This window comes from Mchenga conophoros, linkage group LG2, assembly GCF_057382185.1.
Source record: "Mchenga conophoros isolate Kocher_MC1m ecotype Shallow Benthic linkage group LG2, M_conophoros_male_GT1.1, whole genome shotgun sequence".
NCBI classification, from domain to species: domain Eukaryota; kingdom Metazoa; phylum Chordata; class Actinopteri; order Cichliformes; family Cichlidae; genus Mchenga; species Mchenga conophoros.
The window spans coordinates 1,943,064-1,959,388 of NC_140527.1; the positions used below are offsets into that span (position 1 = coordinate 1,943,064).

General features: G+C 40.9%; 1 protein-coding gene across 2 annotated transcripts; it reads left to right on the top strand.

The window, feature by feature from the left end:
• Positions 1–5,721: 5,721 nt before the first annotated feature.
• LOC146581436 (dolichyl-diphosphooligosaccharide--protein glycosyltransferase subunit MAGT1-like) lies at positions 5,722–15,645 on the top strand. Of its 2 annotated transcripts, none has more exons than XM_085282572.1 (10): positions 5,722–6,306; positions 6,728–6,897; positions 6,979–7,096; positions 7,559–7,699; positions 7,842–7,982; positions 11,424–11,513; positions 12,019–12,082; positions 13,940–14,014; positions 14,317–14,407; positions 14,511–15,645. In XM_085282572.1, the coding sequence occupies exons 1-10, from the start codon at positions 6,211–6,213 to the stop codon at positions 14,524–14,526; spliced, it is 1,002 nt and encodes a 333-aa protein (XP_085138698.1). In that variant the 5' UTR covers positions 5,722–6,210; the 3' UTR covers positions 14,527–15,645. The 2 variants fall into 2 exon arrangements, with proteins under 2 accessions (XP_085138698.1, XP_085138707.1); XM_085282581.1 differs by having other exon boundaries at positions 5,729–6,291.
• Positions 15,646–16,325: the final 680 nt, after the last annotated feature.

Below are 16,325 nucleotides of genomic sequence, written 5' to 3' on the forward strand. Positions count from 1 at the left end.
AGATTCTGGTCAGAGGTCTCACACAGTGAACAGCTGTTGATGTGCATGCAGGGCGACAGGACTGACTCTGACTGGAGCCCTTTGAACTGGTCACCTGAAAATGAGGCTTTGGTGTTTGTGAGCTGATTCAGAGTAGCAGTAAAGTGTGACCAGTTCTAGACTTCGTCACTATCGTTTACCTTGATTTTCTTTGTGGTCTCTGAAGACTAAACCAAAGCAAATGTCACAAAATTGGGGTTCATATGTGCGAGAGCTAAAATAAGGTTCGTTGCATGCTTCAGAGACGAGTCATGTTTGGAGTAAACTGTGTGGGTGATCACACCGTCTTACATCCACTCTAAGAACACTCAAGCAACACCGCTAACCTGATGGCTGCGCCTATGATCAGAGTAAGCAGTACCAGCTGTGCACAGTCCCACCCAGGACAGATAGTTTCAGCTTTTACCAACTAAGAGCAAGACGAGACCCCCTGTTATGGGACCACAACAGCTGCATTGTCTGGGAGTTTTTAGACTCTCCATCTTCAAAAGAATTCTGTTTTGTATGATATAAATATGTTATCACAGGTATGCCCTGATCAACTGAACCCAAACTATCTGCCTAGTATTTTTTTCCTAACATGCTCAGTGCTTTGACCCGAGCAGTTTTCCCATCAAACAACATTTATTATCCTGCTAGTTTTAGCTGCTGCACCACGGTGGGCGCTGTAGGTCTGCAACAGTCTGTGGGTGGATGGATGCAGGGTTTCCCTGGCAAATATTGTATTGTAATTAAAAGATTAACGTTATTCATCTCTCAGTGGTTATTTGGTGTAGTTAATCAATACCAAACTTGCATGTGGTTGCAGAAGCGTGTGTGTGTGTGTGTGTGTGTGTGGTTAAAACCAGCTAAACTTTTTGCAGCTGGTAACAAAAACACAGGTGAAACTAACTGATCGTTAATGGTCACGTACATACCCCTGCTCTGGCTCACCTGTGTGTCAGGTTTCATCTCAAGCCACTGCAATATTCCTTTGATGTTAAAGTACAGTTATGCTCTAATTCATCCTGGTTAATTGAATATAATATGTATGACGAGTACAGTGAATGCATCACATTCAAAAATGATTTAAAAATCACTTTAGAAATTAGTGAACAGTTCTGCGCAAATTCAACAAGGTTAATGTAATAAACACAAATGTAGAAAAGCTGCAATGAAATTAAATTCTACCATTCTGATCGAAAATATTCCTTATTCTAACATTCCTTTCTCCTATTGAAGATCCATTTATTTTGCTCGTTCCAGTCGTTCCTAAGTTCACTAATGTTACTTTTCACTTAACACGTGACAATAAATACAGACTGGAAACAGGAGGAGAGACATGAGGTGGGACACACGGCTGGAAACGATGGACGTGTCGAGGCAAAGAAAGTAAACGACACGAGTGACAGGAAGCAATGGACACAATAAAAGAGGAAGACAACTGAATGGAGAACACAGGGATAAATACTGACAATTATAATAATAATGGCATTAATATAGCGCTTTTCAAAACCCTCAAAGCGCTTTACAATTCCACTATTCATTCACTCTCACATTCACACACTGGTGGAGGCAGCTACAGGTGTAGCTACAGGTGTAGCCACAGCTGCCCCGGGGCAGACTGACAGAAGCGAGGCTGCCACGATTGCCCTAACCACTATAGGACACCAAGGAAAACAGAAGGGAACAAGTCTGATGAGACAGGAGAAGTAATACTCAATACCAAGCACCCGACTGTCAAACAGAACTTTGAAGACCAAGGAACCCATCTGAGATGTCGGGGATGAAAATGTGGAGAAGTTTAAAGCAGGGCCAGGTTATGAAAACATCTCACAGAGCCCTGTTCAAGCCATCACCCAAACACAGAAAGAGCTATTTTTACAAAAGTTACAGTGTCTACACTTTCCAAGCTGGTAGCGACAAGCCCTAAAAGACTTAACGAGACTTGCATTTTTAATTGTTCACCACCTCGTGCCTTTGTAGTCACCATATTGATATTGTTTGCGGATTTGATAAACTAGCCTGCAGCTCCCACATTCCTCTTTTACACCAATGACATTAGAACAGATGCTTGTTATTTTACATCATGCAGGAAATGATGTTAATGGTCTCTGGTACTTTTGAACCTGCTGTATATCTGATAAAAGCAGCTACTGTGACTGGTAGTTGTGCTGATGTTGTTATCAATATAACCCGAACCTCCACTGCAGAGATTAAAGGATTGAAGAACTCACATAAACAAGCACACACAGGGCAGTTTTTAACCTTCAGAAAGCTTAAATATACATGATTTCCCTCAAAGCATTCGTAACACTTGTTTCCACATCTGAATAAAAAGACATAGAGAACATAAAGAATCTAAGCAGATTGTCAGCTGACCTGATCCTGGCTGCTTCTGTGCTTGCCCCATATCTGATTATACTTCTGGACAAACGTTGTGCATTTGTCATTCTTGGGGATCATCAAGATGTGTTCTGGCAAAACCGAGAAAACCTTTATGCGGGCCATTTCCACCCATGAACTCTGACCTTAACTTTGACCTTAACTGAGGCCTGCAGTTCTTTACATGTTGTTCTGGGGTGACCTCTTGGATTAGTCTTCTCTTGGATAATTTTGGTCTGCCCGCCACTCCTGTGAAGGTTCACCACTGTTCCATGTTTCTAACGTTTGTGGATAATGTTAGGGATGGGAACAGACGTTTCGACACTGCTTCTGAAGCGTGGTTGCTTCGAAACACTGGTCAGAAGCGTGGTTTAAAACATCCAGATCACATGGCTACGACTGAACAAGGTTTTGGTGTGCTTCACCCCAGCTGGGACGTACCTGCTGCTTTGAGACATTGCGAGGTGCCAGGATTCCATTTTTATGAAGCAGAATCATTTGTAATTACTGAATTATATTTTTGATACCACCTCTTTCTATTTCTTATACACACATTCGTAAAAAATGTTGTCTACTTTCAACAAAAAATGTTATTCGCTGCATCACATCCTCACTCTAACATCCTGCCGGTGTTACAAGATAAAACATCCACAGGAGGATAAAGGAGCTTCTTCGTGGTTCAGCGGTTGCTCAGCAGCACGGATGTAGACAGAGGGATCAGTTTGTTGAAGCACAGTTTATGACAATCAAAGCCTGCTGTCTTTAACAGTCTCAATCTTTTTCTTGCATTGTTTGTACAAGGATTTAGCCAACAGATGTGCAGATCACCATTACTGACAGTCTGGTATTATAAGTAGCTTTGTTGTCTGCCACATTTTTTCGCAGAAGAGCATTATCGACATGTGGCAATAGCCAAATTGGCGAGCAGGTGTCACTGTGGAGACGTTGTTTCGAAGAATCGATACAATTGTGGCACAAATGTTTTAAATGTTTAACGAAGCCTCGCTTTGTGGGGTTTGTTTGCGTGCCACGGTGGATCCTCTCTGGATATACTGTCACTCTATTTTCTTTTAGTTTTGAATCGTTGGTTTAAGAGTATTTTAATACAATAGTAACAAATAAAAACAGTACAATTAAAGTACAAGAAAAGACAGTTTATTATTTTAAGTACTGATAAAAATTATGTTTAAGTTTTATAGAATTATTTTACTAATGATTTTGAATAAAGCGTACTATTGTAAACTTGATTTATTTAATGCATAATTTAAGATTCTATGTTAATAGAAATTAAACATGTAGTTTCACCTTGAGTAAAAACGATTGATTACGGCAGTTTAATGTCAACTAATTGTTGGTCAGAGTGTAGGTAACAGACATCTTTACTGCTGCCGCAATAAAACACAAAAATAAAACGAGAAAATAATTGGTTAAATGCTGAAAATTGTTTGCATAATACTCAGAGTTGTGTGACACTATAGTTTATGACGCATGAACCTCTAATAATCATGTTGTTAGGCTTAACTTGCCAGCCAAGTGCCAATTGCTTTATGTGTAATAGAGGATTTCTCAAAAGGGTCTGGATCGGTCCTAAACTTAAATAAATGTCAGTTATTACCTGTCAAAGAGTGTAATGTTCAGAGTATTTGTAATATAACAGTTAAAAATGAAGCAACATATTTAGGTCTGATTATCTGCAAAGATCCAAAAGACAGAATTTTACTAAATTTTCCCCCAATTATTAAAAAATCTCAAACCAAATTAAATCAATGGTTGCAGAGAGATTTAAGTTTAAGAGGAAGGGTATTGCTCTCAAAAGCAGAAGGTCTGTCTCGACTGACTTATGCAGCAATTTCTCTGCATGTGGACGGCAAAACTTGTAAGGATATCGACCGAATGCTCTTCAACTTGCTCTGGAAAAACCGGACACATTACATCAGAAAAAGTGTATTGATGAATGACTATGAACACGGTGGATTTTACTACTCTAAACAATACATTTAAGATTAATTGGGCTAAACATTTTCTTAAAAATCCGGTATCCATTTGGAATTTTATTCCTCACTACATTTTCTCTAAGTTTGGTGGTCTAAGTTTTATCTTAGGTTGTGATTATAATATAGATAAGCTTCCAGAAAAGCTCTCGATGTTTCACAAACAACTTCTATTAGCTTGGTCCCTTATATATAAACACAACTTTACACCCCATACGTATTCAATTTGGAATAATAGGAACATAGTGTATAAAAATAAATCATTATTTTTTTCTAGGTGGGTTGAGAAACGGATTGTTTTAGTGAATCAGCTGTTTAATCCTAATGGGCAGCTCATGTCCTACTCAGAATTCTTAAACACCTATAAATTTCCAGCCACGCCCAAAGAATATGCCATATTATTTGATGCAATACCTACGGGTATTATAATGCTTTTTAAAGGTATTCAACCTTGCATATCATCTGTTTCTCTCCCCAACCCTTTAGATTCACACATAGGAAGAATCTGTCTAACAAACCACAGTAAAAGTAATAAGAATATTCGTGCTTTGTTCCAGACAGAATCTCTAACTATCCCACATGTGGTCTCTTATTGGAATTTCTTTGTCAGTGACATTAACTGGAAAAGAGTATGGACAATTCCTAACAAGTATCTGGTAACGAATAAAGTGAAGGAAGTCCCATTTAAAATACTGCATAAATTTTATCCTGCTAATCATTACATGACAAAGTTCAAAAGGGACATAAATGTGAGCTGTGGATTTTGTGGAAGCCATCCTGAGACTGTGCAGCACCTCTGGATCTGTTCATACGCTAGAACATTTTGGAAAGACTTCAGTAGATTCATTGCTGGACATCTCTATAAAGACTTTACTGTGAAATGGGAAAATCTTGTATTTTGTTTCTTTCAAAGGCAAAAAAAAGAAGATGTTTACTTTATAATAAACTTGTTAGTTATCTTAGCTAAATTTTATTTTCACAAATGCAAATACAGTAACAAAAAACCTAATTTTAAACATTACTATAATGATGTTTTATGTTACATAAAATTGATTAGTGGATGACTTAACAAAAAGGCTATGAAAACTATTACTATTTGTAGTAATTACAAATTATTTGAATGTTTGTAATTCTTTGTATTACACCCCCTGGCATATGTTAATTTTGTTCTGATTGTATACATGTTCTGTATACTGTTTCTTAATAAAGTTTAATATTAAAAAAAAAAAAAAAATAGGCTTAACTTTCCGGGAGCTGCGACAGTTGGTACCGCTGCCGAAAACTGTGGCGGTGACAGGAAAACGGGACGCGGTGTCGTGAGTATCCGCACCGGTGATAGAGTTAAGCCGAGCGGTGAAACTGAAGTTGTGGGGAAGGTTGTGGATTGTCCCACGAACTGCAGTCTTTACCAAAGGCAACCGTATCCTAACTTTTGTACACGCATTGCGTCACGTCTACAAAGTCGGCTAGCTAGCGAACGTTTGCAGAATATTTCCTATTCACTATTATTGATTAGGTCACAGCACACTAAACTCGTCAGTGGATTACATCAGAAGTACGGAGAAATTCGTACGTAGGAATGCTGTTTTGAGGTATCCTTACTCCAGGTACCTGGCTCTGCAGCACAGCTGTAGGTGGCGGCAATGAGCAGCTTGTTTCAAATCGGTTTTTGAAACGAAGAAGAGAGAAACCAGAAGGAAGGACTGCTCTCTGTGTGATTGGCTGAGATGTGACCAATGGAAAGCTGACAGGATATTATCGCGTGTTCGCGAGCGCGCGCGCGTGTGTTTGGTAGTAGTGTGGATAGTGCAGCAGAATGTTAGGAAAAGTTTTGACTTCGCTGCTTCTTCTCGCGGTCTTCTTCTATGAACCCGCGGAGGCGCAGAAGAAGAAAGAGGTGATGTCTTCAGTGGTGTGTAGCCAAGGAAGTTGTTAAACTTTGGAGGGAGTTTTTCCAACTTCGTCAAAGTTGCACGTCGTCTGTTTCCGCATCATTCTTGGTAGCTAGCTTAAGCTAACAGCTGCTAGAAAGAGCTCAGTTACTCATTATCTAAAGTAGTTTTAGCAGTTACAGCAGTAGCTTAAATAACATGCTAATTTCATCAGACAGCATTAGTTTGATCACAGTTGTTAGCTCCGACTAACCCAACTACTGGTTGTAAACTTGACTGGGCGTTATTAAACCGGAAATGAATTAAACATTAATTACCTTTATTCTAACGCCTAAATGGCGCGTTTAACTGAACGAAAATAAAATGCATAGACAATAGAAAGACGTTTGTTTTTGCTACTGGAGCTTTAGCAGTTGTGTTGGTGTCTTTGTGTGTGTGTAGACTCTGCTGTCAGAGAAGGTGACGCAGATGATGGAGTGGGCCTCCAAACGATCAGTCATCAAAATGAATGGAGATAAGTTTCGTCGTTTTGTCAAGGCTCCCCCTAGAAACTACTCAGTGGTCATCATGTTTACAGCACTGCAGCCGCAGAGACAATGTGGAGTGTGCAGGTAACAAGTAGCAACAGGAAGAACATGCACTGCTTTTATTCCAGCTTGCATTTGTGACTTTAAAACATGTTTCCTTTTCAGGCAAGCTGATGAGGAGTTCCAGGTGCTGGCTAACTCCTGGCGTTTTTCTTCTGCCTTTACCAATAAAGTCTTTTTTGCGTCAGTCGACTTTGATGAAGGATCAGATGTGTTTCAGATGGTGAGACATTTTATTCTGTTTTCATGCATTTAAAAACATCTCAGTCAGGCCAACTTGTGTATATATAATGAAGCAATCTCAGAGAAACTTTGTAATTTTATAATAATTTAATGCTGGCACTCATTTGGTTTAATGAAAACATGTTTTTTCTTCATAAAATCATGAATAAAATGAGTGGTTAGATCGCAGACTGCTTCAGTTATTTTAATATTATCACACTTTCGTTTTGTACAATACATTTGTTTAAACAAATTTAGTTGACCTAAAAATGTGTGCAGTGTTCAACCCCTGGGCTGTTTCCCTGTTGTGTTTGCATGTTCGCCCTGTACCTTTGTCTGTAGTAAAAGATGATAAATATTAGAACATATTTGATTACATTTAATCAGACATCCAAAAGGAGTCTAACTTGTTAAATCCCATCACTACACGTATCTAATCTTCTGATTCTCTCTGTATTTTCAGCTGAATATGAATTCTGCCCCAACATTCCTCCATTTCCCATCCAAAGGAAAACCTCGAAGGCCTGATACGTATGAGCTCCAGGTCCGAGGCTTCGCGGCTGAGCAGCTGGCTAGATGGGTGGCAGACAGAACTGATGTACAAGTAAGTGTCAAACGTTTCAATGAGATCAGTGAAGATGTTTGCAATAAAATGAATTCAGACTTCTAATTAAGGCAAACAAACACATTCAAACACGGGCATGGTGAGAGCCTCTGGAGTCTACTCTCATGTTTGTGTGTTTCAGATCCGTGTCATTCGTCCTCCCAACTATGCAGGGCCTCTCCTGCTGGGATTCCTTCTGGCTGTGATTGGTGGACTTGCATATCTACGAAGACACAATTTAGAGTTTCTCTTCAACACAAATGTCTGGGCCTTCTCCGCACTGGTAAAAACTACCATCATATACACACACATGCTGAAATGCTTATTTGCTTTTTCTCTGGTGATCCAAGTTCAGAAAAAAAAGATCAAAATCTTCTGTCGTCCATCTCCACACCATGTCCAAACGCACGTCAGATAGCCTTATAGTGTTGTGAAATGTGATGGTATACATGGGTGTGCACATTATCTGTGGCTCAATACAAGTCACACCACAAACGAGACAGAAACAAAGTAGATCTGCTGTAGCAGGTGTAGCTCTCCTGTGGGCGCTTTCCTCCAGTTACTGTAAGAACTGTATTCTACATTAGTGTGCAGAAGTCTTGACTTTGTTTTGCTTCCATAAAGCCAGACTTTCAGTTCTCCGAGCTGTCTTTTGTTTCAGGGTTTCTTTAGACACTGGCTGCTTTTTCAATCGTTTTTGGTTCAGTACTTGTACCTGACAGTTTTCAGAGGACTTAACACTGGCTTATGTATAAAAAAAAAGGCATCTAGCTCAAAAGATTAACCTTTGTTGTGTCTACACAGACGAATGATCCAATAATCCCGGCACTTTGCTGCTACCAGCCTGTTGCAATAATACATTTCCCCCAAAAGATGACTCCCAAAGAGCTATTAGCCAAACGCTTGGATATGTCAGCATCTTTTTCTAATTTCGTAGAACAAAATAATATTGTAAAAGTATACATTCATTACAATGACATAGGAGCAGGCACCGGTTTGTGGAAGGTGACGTGTTAAATACAGTGGCCAAGCTGTCATTGTATTTTACAGTGGGTGGAGGAATTTTGCCCCACCACAATCACATGACACCGCTTCCTTTTGGTGTGAAGGAGAGCCTGTTTGAGTTGGGTGACACTGCAACAAGAAGCCGGAGTCAGAAACAGATTTTTCCTTGTCTGTCCGGGCGCCCCGAGCGGAGCGATCAGCACTATTTTATCCAATAAAATCATCGTTCTCTTCCCAATCACATGCAGACGCTCTACATGCCAGTCAAGTCACAAACGTGTTTCTTAGTGACGCACGAACAGGAATCCAATCAGCACGTGTGCAGGGTAAACAGGTTGATGTGGGGAGGACATGACTGTGTTTCAATAAGAAACCTGTTTGTGGAGGGATGTGCATGTGGTGCCTGTAACTGTGAACTGCTTAGTTTTAGGTGGGAAAAGAGAGACTGTGATTTCATTCAGTAGTGTTGGTTGCATGTCGTGTTCTGCTCTGACAGCTGATTGTGTGCCTCTGCAGTGTGAACATGGACCGTGAGTTTTAACATAAAACTCACTGTTGCAGCCAGCGACAGCACAAACTCGACCCTCCAGGCCTCCACGGTGCAGGTTTATACATGTAGTGTTTCAGGTCCAACAAGAAATACAAACATGCAAGTCACAACAATCTAAAGAGCCTAGAAATGTTAAAGAAAGAGACGGAGCTTCAACCATTCGAGTAATTCAAGCAGTTGTTTAACACAGTGTGCTTCACTGACACGTGTGACTAAACACAGACCTGTAATACAAACGTATTTAGGAGCAGCATGTGAGTAAAAAGTCTGACATTAAGCAAACACAGTCTCTAGTTTTTCAATAAAAAGGGCAAAATAATTTCCAGGCACTGGGTATCATTAAAATTGTGACAGATGATTTTCATGACAGAGAACTGAACAAAATGCAGCTAATGTGCGAAGAAGGGCTTGATGTGTCCTGAAGATCACTCAAAGAGATCGCTCAAAGAGATCGCTCAAAGAGATCGCACAAAGAGATCGCTCAAAGAGATCGCTCAAAGAGATCGCACAAAGAGATCACAAAAAGAGATCGCTCAAAGAGATCGCACAAAGAGATCGCACAAAGAGATCGCACAAAGAGATCGCACAAAGAGATCGCTCAAAGAGATCGCTCAAAGAGATCACAAAAAGAGATCGCTCAAAGAGATCACAAAAAGAGATCGCACAAAGAGATCGCTCAAAGAGATCGCTCAAAGAGATCGCTCAAAGAGATCGCAAAAAGAGATCGCACAAAGAGATCGCTCAAAGAGATCGCTCAAAGAGATCGCTCAAAGAGATCGCACAAAGAGATCACAAAAAGAGATCGCTCAAAGAGATCGCTCAAAGAGATCGCTCAAAGAGATCGCTCAAAGAGATCACAAAAAGAGATCACAAAAAGAGATCGCTCAAAGAGATCGCACAAAGAGATCGCACAAAGAGATCGCTCAAAGAGATCGCTCAAAGAGATCGCTCAAAGAGATCGCACAAAGAGATCACAAAAAGAGATCGCTCAAAGAGATCGCTCAAAGAGATCGCACAAAGAGATCGCTCAAAGAGATCGCTCAAAGAGATCGCACAAAGAGATCACAAAAAGAGATCGCTCAAAGAGATCGCACAAAGAGATCGCACAAAGAGATCGCTCAAAGAGATCGCTCAAAGAGATCGCTCAAAGAGATCGCTCAAAGAGATCGCACAAAGAGATCACAAAAAGAGATCGCTCAAAGAGATCACTCAAAGAGATCACTCAAAGAGATCGCTCAAAGAGATCACAAAAAGAGATCGCTCAAAGAGATCGCACAAAGAGATCGCACAAAGAGATCGCTCAAAGAGATCGCACAAAGAGATCGCTCAAAGAGATCGCTCAAAGAGATCGCTCAAAGAGATCGCTCAAAGAGATCACAAAAAGAGATCACAAAAAGAGATCGCTCAAAGAGATCACACAAAGAGATCGCTCAAAGAGATCACACAAAGAGATCGCTCAAAGAGATCACAAAAAGAGATCGCTCAAAGAGATCGCTCAAAGAGATCGCACAAAGAGATCGCTCAAAGAGATCACAAAAAGAGATCGCTCAAAGAGATCGCTCAAAGAGATCGCTCAAAGAGATCGCTCAAAGAGATCACAAAAAGAGATCGCTCAAAGAGATCACAAAAAGAGATCGCACAAAGAGATCGCACAAAGAGATCGCACAAAGAGATCGCACTGTGTTTAAAAGTAAAGGTGGTCATACCAAATATTGGCTTTCAGACTCGTTAGAATATGTAACTGTACTATATACTGCATGACTTTGTGTTTACAATTCCATTTCAATATTCAATATTCTGGTTTTGTTAGCAAAAGATAAAGAAATGGCGGCGCTCAAGACTTTTGCACAGTACTATACATGCATGTGATTCAGTGTAACTGGTGCAGTACATCGGATGAGCTGGGAAGGACCAACTGTCAGTTTAATTCTGTACGTTTGATATATAATGATCATAAAACAAACTCTTTCTCCATAGATTTTGGAAACACTTGCCTGGAATAATCTGGAGACGGTGGAAACAACCGGAGAGCTGTTTCCTTTTTGTTTTTTTTGTGATAAAATGTGTGAACAAGTGAACCTCTTACAGTCAAATGAGATGTTTTTGTTCACGTAAAACACCCAACAGCTCCTACGTCTTTGTGTTTTACGCATCTTATTTGTGTTTCAGTGCTTTGTCCTGATCATGACCTCAGGCCAGATGTGGAACCACATCAGAGGACCACCTTATGCTCACAAAAACCCCAGCACAGGACAAGTTGTAAGACACACATACACTTCACTCATGTCACTAATATAACATGTTGGCTCCAACAGAGTTACTACAACTATTTAACAACGCACTTAACTGACGTGTGTCGCTGTGAGCTGACTGAAGTGGTCAGGAGATGACATCATCATGACCATGAATGTCATGCAGGTTACCGTGCTGAATGATTGGACGACACGTCTTTAATGACTCGCGCTGAATTTATTTTGGATTTTCTTTATTCCACACATGGCCTCACACATATAGACTAGTCAGTAGAAATAAATAAAGGAAGTATAAAGTTGTAGTGAATAATGATCACTAACGAGAAACGAATCCGTCTTAAAAGATTAAAAGTTGTGATCCTGTGTGGAGAAAATCCCAAATAAACTCATATTTGTTAGAGAGCATGCAGTGATGGGTTAATAAAGGTGTGCGCTGGTCACCCTGACACTCATGGCCACATTTACTGCATGTAATCTTTTGACCAGTCTAAGATGTGACTGTGTGTTTTCAGAGTTACATCCACGGCAGCAGTCAGGCACAGTTCGTGGCAGAGACGCACATCGTCCTCCTCTTCAGTATCCTTCAGCTTTCTGCAGATGAACACTTGTGTGGCCGTGTCCACTAAACACACACACTCTGTCAGCTCAACAACCTTCCATGGATAACAACGGCTTCCCTCTGCACCAAACACATGATCTCCTTTTTAACATATTGGGCCATTTTTTAAAAATTCTGTTTTCTGCCACTTGTGCGGGGCCGGGTCACGCAGGCGGCAGCCTAAGCTGTCAGTCCAAGACCTCCCTCTCACAGCCACCTCCTGCAGCTTCTCCAGGGCCACACTGAGGTGTTCCCAGGCCAGATCTCGGGCATGTCCTGGGTCTGCCCCGGGGCCTCCCTTTGGTGGGACACAGGGGATTTCAGCCATGTCTCTTAGTTGTCTAACTTATGCATGTTTGACAGAATCACAGGCTGTGATCAGCACACCTGTCTCCACTGTTGAAATAACTTCACGGCCCACAGTGTAGCTGTGACACGAAGCACCTTTGTAGCTTTCTCATGTTTCTCAGTTTGATGTGCGACATTATTCTGAATTAGCACATCAAACTGTAAACACCACCTGTGTTATTCCAAAATCCAATACAGACACTTTTTGCCTCAAACGTTTACACACAGGAAAAAGTGAAATTTTGCTAGCAGCTCTTTCTTCTCAAGCACCATTCGATTTTATTAAAAGTGTTGGTTTACAGCCATTTTCAAATCTGTCTGGAGGGATTCAGCCACGTTCAGATCTGGGCTCCTGCTCTGCTGCTCGAGAGTATTTTACAGAGTGGTCCTGAACCCACTCCTTGTCCTATTGGAAGCTCAGCCTACCCCAGTCGGAGGTCCAGAGCTCTCTGGAGTTGGCTATCATCATCGTGTCTGTAGATGCATCTTTCCTCGACCCTGACTGTCTCCCAGTTTCTGTTGCTAAAGTTTATCCCCACACTGTGATGCTGCCACCACCAGGCTCCATTGTAGGGATGGCACCGTCCAGGCGGTGCCCGTTTTCCTCCAGACATGACCTTTGGGATTCAGGCCAGGACTTCAGGCTCTGTTTAATCAGAGAACTATGTTCCTGGTCTGAGAGTCTTTCTGGTGGCTTTGGTCCAACTCCTGACAGGTTGTCCTGTGCCTTTCACCCAGGGGTGTCGCTACTAAGACCCTTCTGTCCCGATCAGTCAGCTTGGCCGGGCAGCCAGCTGTAGGAAGAGTCCTTGTGGTTCCAGGTTCTTCCATTTACTGATGATGGAGAAAACGTCGCTCATTAAGACCTTCAGTGCTGTAGAAATGTTTCTGTACACTCACCCAGAGCTAAGCCTCACTACTGTCTACAGACCACTGCTTGGACTTGGTGCATGTCAGAGTGTGTGCCTTTACCACAGCTGGGCCTCAGTCACATAGTAAAGCAGCAGAAACAGGACACGCTGCTTAACTTCGACTTTCATGCCAAATAAATATTTTTGTACATGTGATAGTTTTGGGTTTTTAATTTTGCATAAATTTGCAAGAATTTCCAGCAGACTTTCTTCACTTGGTCGTTTTGGGCCACTGTGTGCAGAAGCTTTTTCAGGGATGAGCTCTGTGTGCAGCAGTGCTGTGTCAGCTGCAGGAAGCCAAGATGCAGCACAATGATTCCATTAAATGTTAGTGGTGATTCATATCTGAGTATATTTTTTAAATTGATTACATTTTTCCCCTGGAGGTACACAGAGAACAGCTGGGCCCTGTCCCAGTGGCTCAGGCCTTTGTTCCTGCTCCATTTCCTGGCAGAGTCTTGGTTCTCGTAGCCTTGTCTGTGTTTATTTCTGGGGTGAATGGTGGTAATAAGGTAAAAGCTTGGCTGTGAGTAGATGGATGCTATGAACTCGTTCAACCCTTGACCCAGCTGTCAGATGCGGCTGTTACCATGGGAATAGTTCTACTGTGTGAAGCTGCTACTTCAGACATGGATATTGGAAAGAGAAAGAGTACGTGTACACACACACACACACACACACAGATTGTGTCTTCGGGTTGTCTAAGATCATTTTCCAACAGAGAGCAACAAGAACATCTCAGTTGTACGTGCATTCCTGTGTATGATCCAAGTTCTTCTGACCTCAGAGCATCTGTGTACGAATATAGAAAACACAAACACTCCACAGTTTCCAGATAATAACTTTGTCTAACCCAACCTTCTCTAAACCAGTCAGTAAATCATCGTCCCTGAGTTTCTTTACTTGTCTGCATCATGCATAAGGAGGTATAATCGCAGAACCCTGCGTGTCAGTTATGTGTGTTGCAGGTATCGGTCTAGTTATGCTGTTCTTCAGTTGGTTGCTGTCGATCTTCAGAGCCAAGTACCATGGATATCCATACAGGTGTGAACATGTTAATGTTGGATTCTCCTGTTTAATCGACTGCGACCGGCTCAGATGGTGCTTTGTGTCGTATGGACTGAAAGTTGTCTCGTCTCTGTTGCAGCTTCCTGATGAGTTAGTGCTGATCAGCTCCTCCAGAGTCAGAGCAAGTATAAGTCGGAGGACAGACGTGCTGCAGGGTGCTGTCCACAGCATCTTTGATGAAAAACTGTTTGCCAAGCCATGATTGTCCTCTGATCTGTTTAATAAAGTCAGTACATCATATACATACGGTGCCTTTTACAATATCACAAGTGGTTCCTTTACAACAACAGAGCTCTGATCGCTGCTGTGCAACATGAACAGTCGTGTACCAAAAGGTGTCTTCTTGGTCTGAACTTGGGCCAAATTGTTTGATTTGTGATTCATTTCTAACCTGCAGACTGTGTTTTTGTCTTAAAGTGCAGACATGAGTCAGGACTGTTTAGTTCTTGTTGCTGAGACCTCAGCAGACATTAGTCTGTTGTTGCTGTGACTCTTAGGATCCAGCAGCAGTACTCTGTGTGCTATTTGTACTAAAAAGGTTTTGTTCAAACATCAGTTGAGACATATATGGATCTGTTGGTGCACTTACACGTTTCTTTTTTATGTACAAATGCTTCCCTCCTTTAGTAATACTCTGCTTGGTTTTTACTGAGTTTGTACACTTGTGTTGCAGTTAGGCAAACAGTCAACAGAGAGCATAGTTTTGATTTTAAACCCACATTTAAATTTAAATGTGATATTTGATTTATTTGCCGGAGTAACTGTTAAAGTTAGCTCTGTTTCTGGAACAGAAACGCTTCCTGTGTTTGGGGTTAACAAACTAAACCTGTTGTCGGCATCACGGCCCTCACATGTAAAATATGATCTGTAGAAACAAAAGTTACTTTCATTACATGGCTCAGTAAAATCCCATAATCAGTAATCATTGGTGTCTTATTATTGTGATCACGGCCCTTTTGTTTTTAAATGGAAAATGTCAGATTGATGAAAATATGTTTGTACTTTGTTGTCAAGCTAACTGTTCATACTTCTTTCCAAATGGGCCTTATCTGCAGAGCATGATGGGACGCATGTGTCTTCATGTGTGTGTACATGAGGACTGGGAGAAGGTTGCATTTTGTGTGTGGTGTTTTAAATGTGTGTTATCAAGTTCAACAAAGAGGGAATATTTGATCAGAGCTGACTGTTGCTGATATTAAAGTGTCGTAACTGAGGATCAGTGTGTGTCATAGACACTTTGTGTGTGTGTGTGCGTGTGTGTGCGTGTGTGTGTGTGTGTGTGTGTGTGTGTGTGTGTGTGTGTGTTTGTGTGGTCATCAGACTTTACTGAAACTACCTGAGTCAGTCTGAAAGTGTTACTGGTTTAGTTTCTCAGACATGGATTAAGAGGCACATTTCTGCTGCAGTCAAACGTAACACATGATTTCTGGTATTTTTACTGTATAATTCCACATATCGCTTCAGAAAACAGATGTCAGTGTGACACTTTAATATTTTCATAGTTATATCAATAAGGCGCCTACACAGAGAAACCTTATGAACACTATCTCGGTTGGCTGCTCCCTCTAACCATATCATACATTATTAGTACTGTATGCTGCTCAGTAACATTTAACATTTATTATTTACCATTTCCAGTTCTGTAATTTTTAGTTAAAATAAATAATAAAAAGTCTTAATAAAAATCTAATCAGCTATGACAGTTAAGTGGACAAAGTATAACAAAAGGTCCAGTTGGGGAAATAAATCTTGTTTCTTGGCCTTTACACAGTAATTGCTACAGTGCTGAACAGGACAGACAAAATACAAAAAACAATAATTAATTAATATTATGGAGTTAATATTATTTTATAAAAGCTTTTTTCACCCTTCGGGTCAGATTATGAGCGACTAT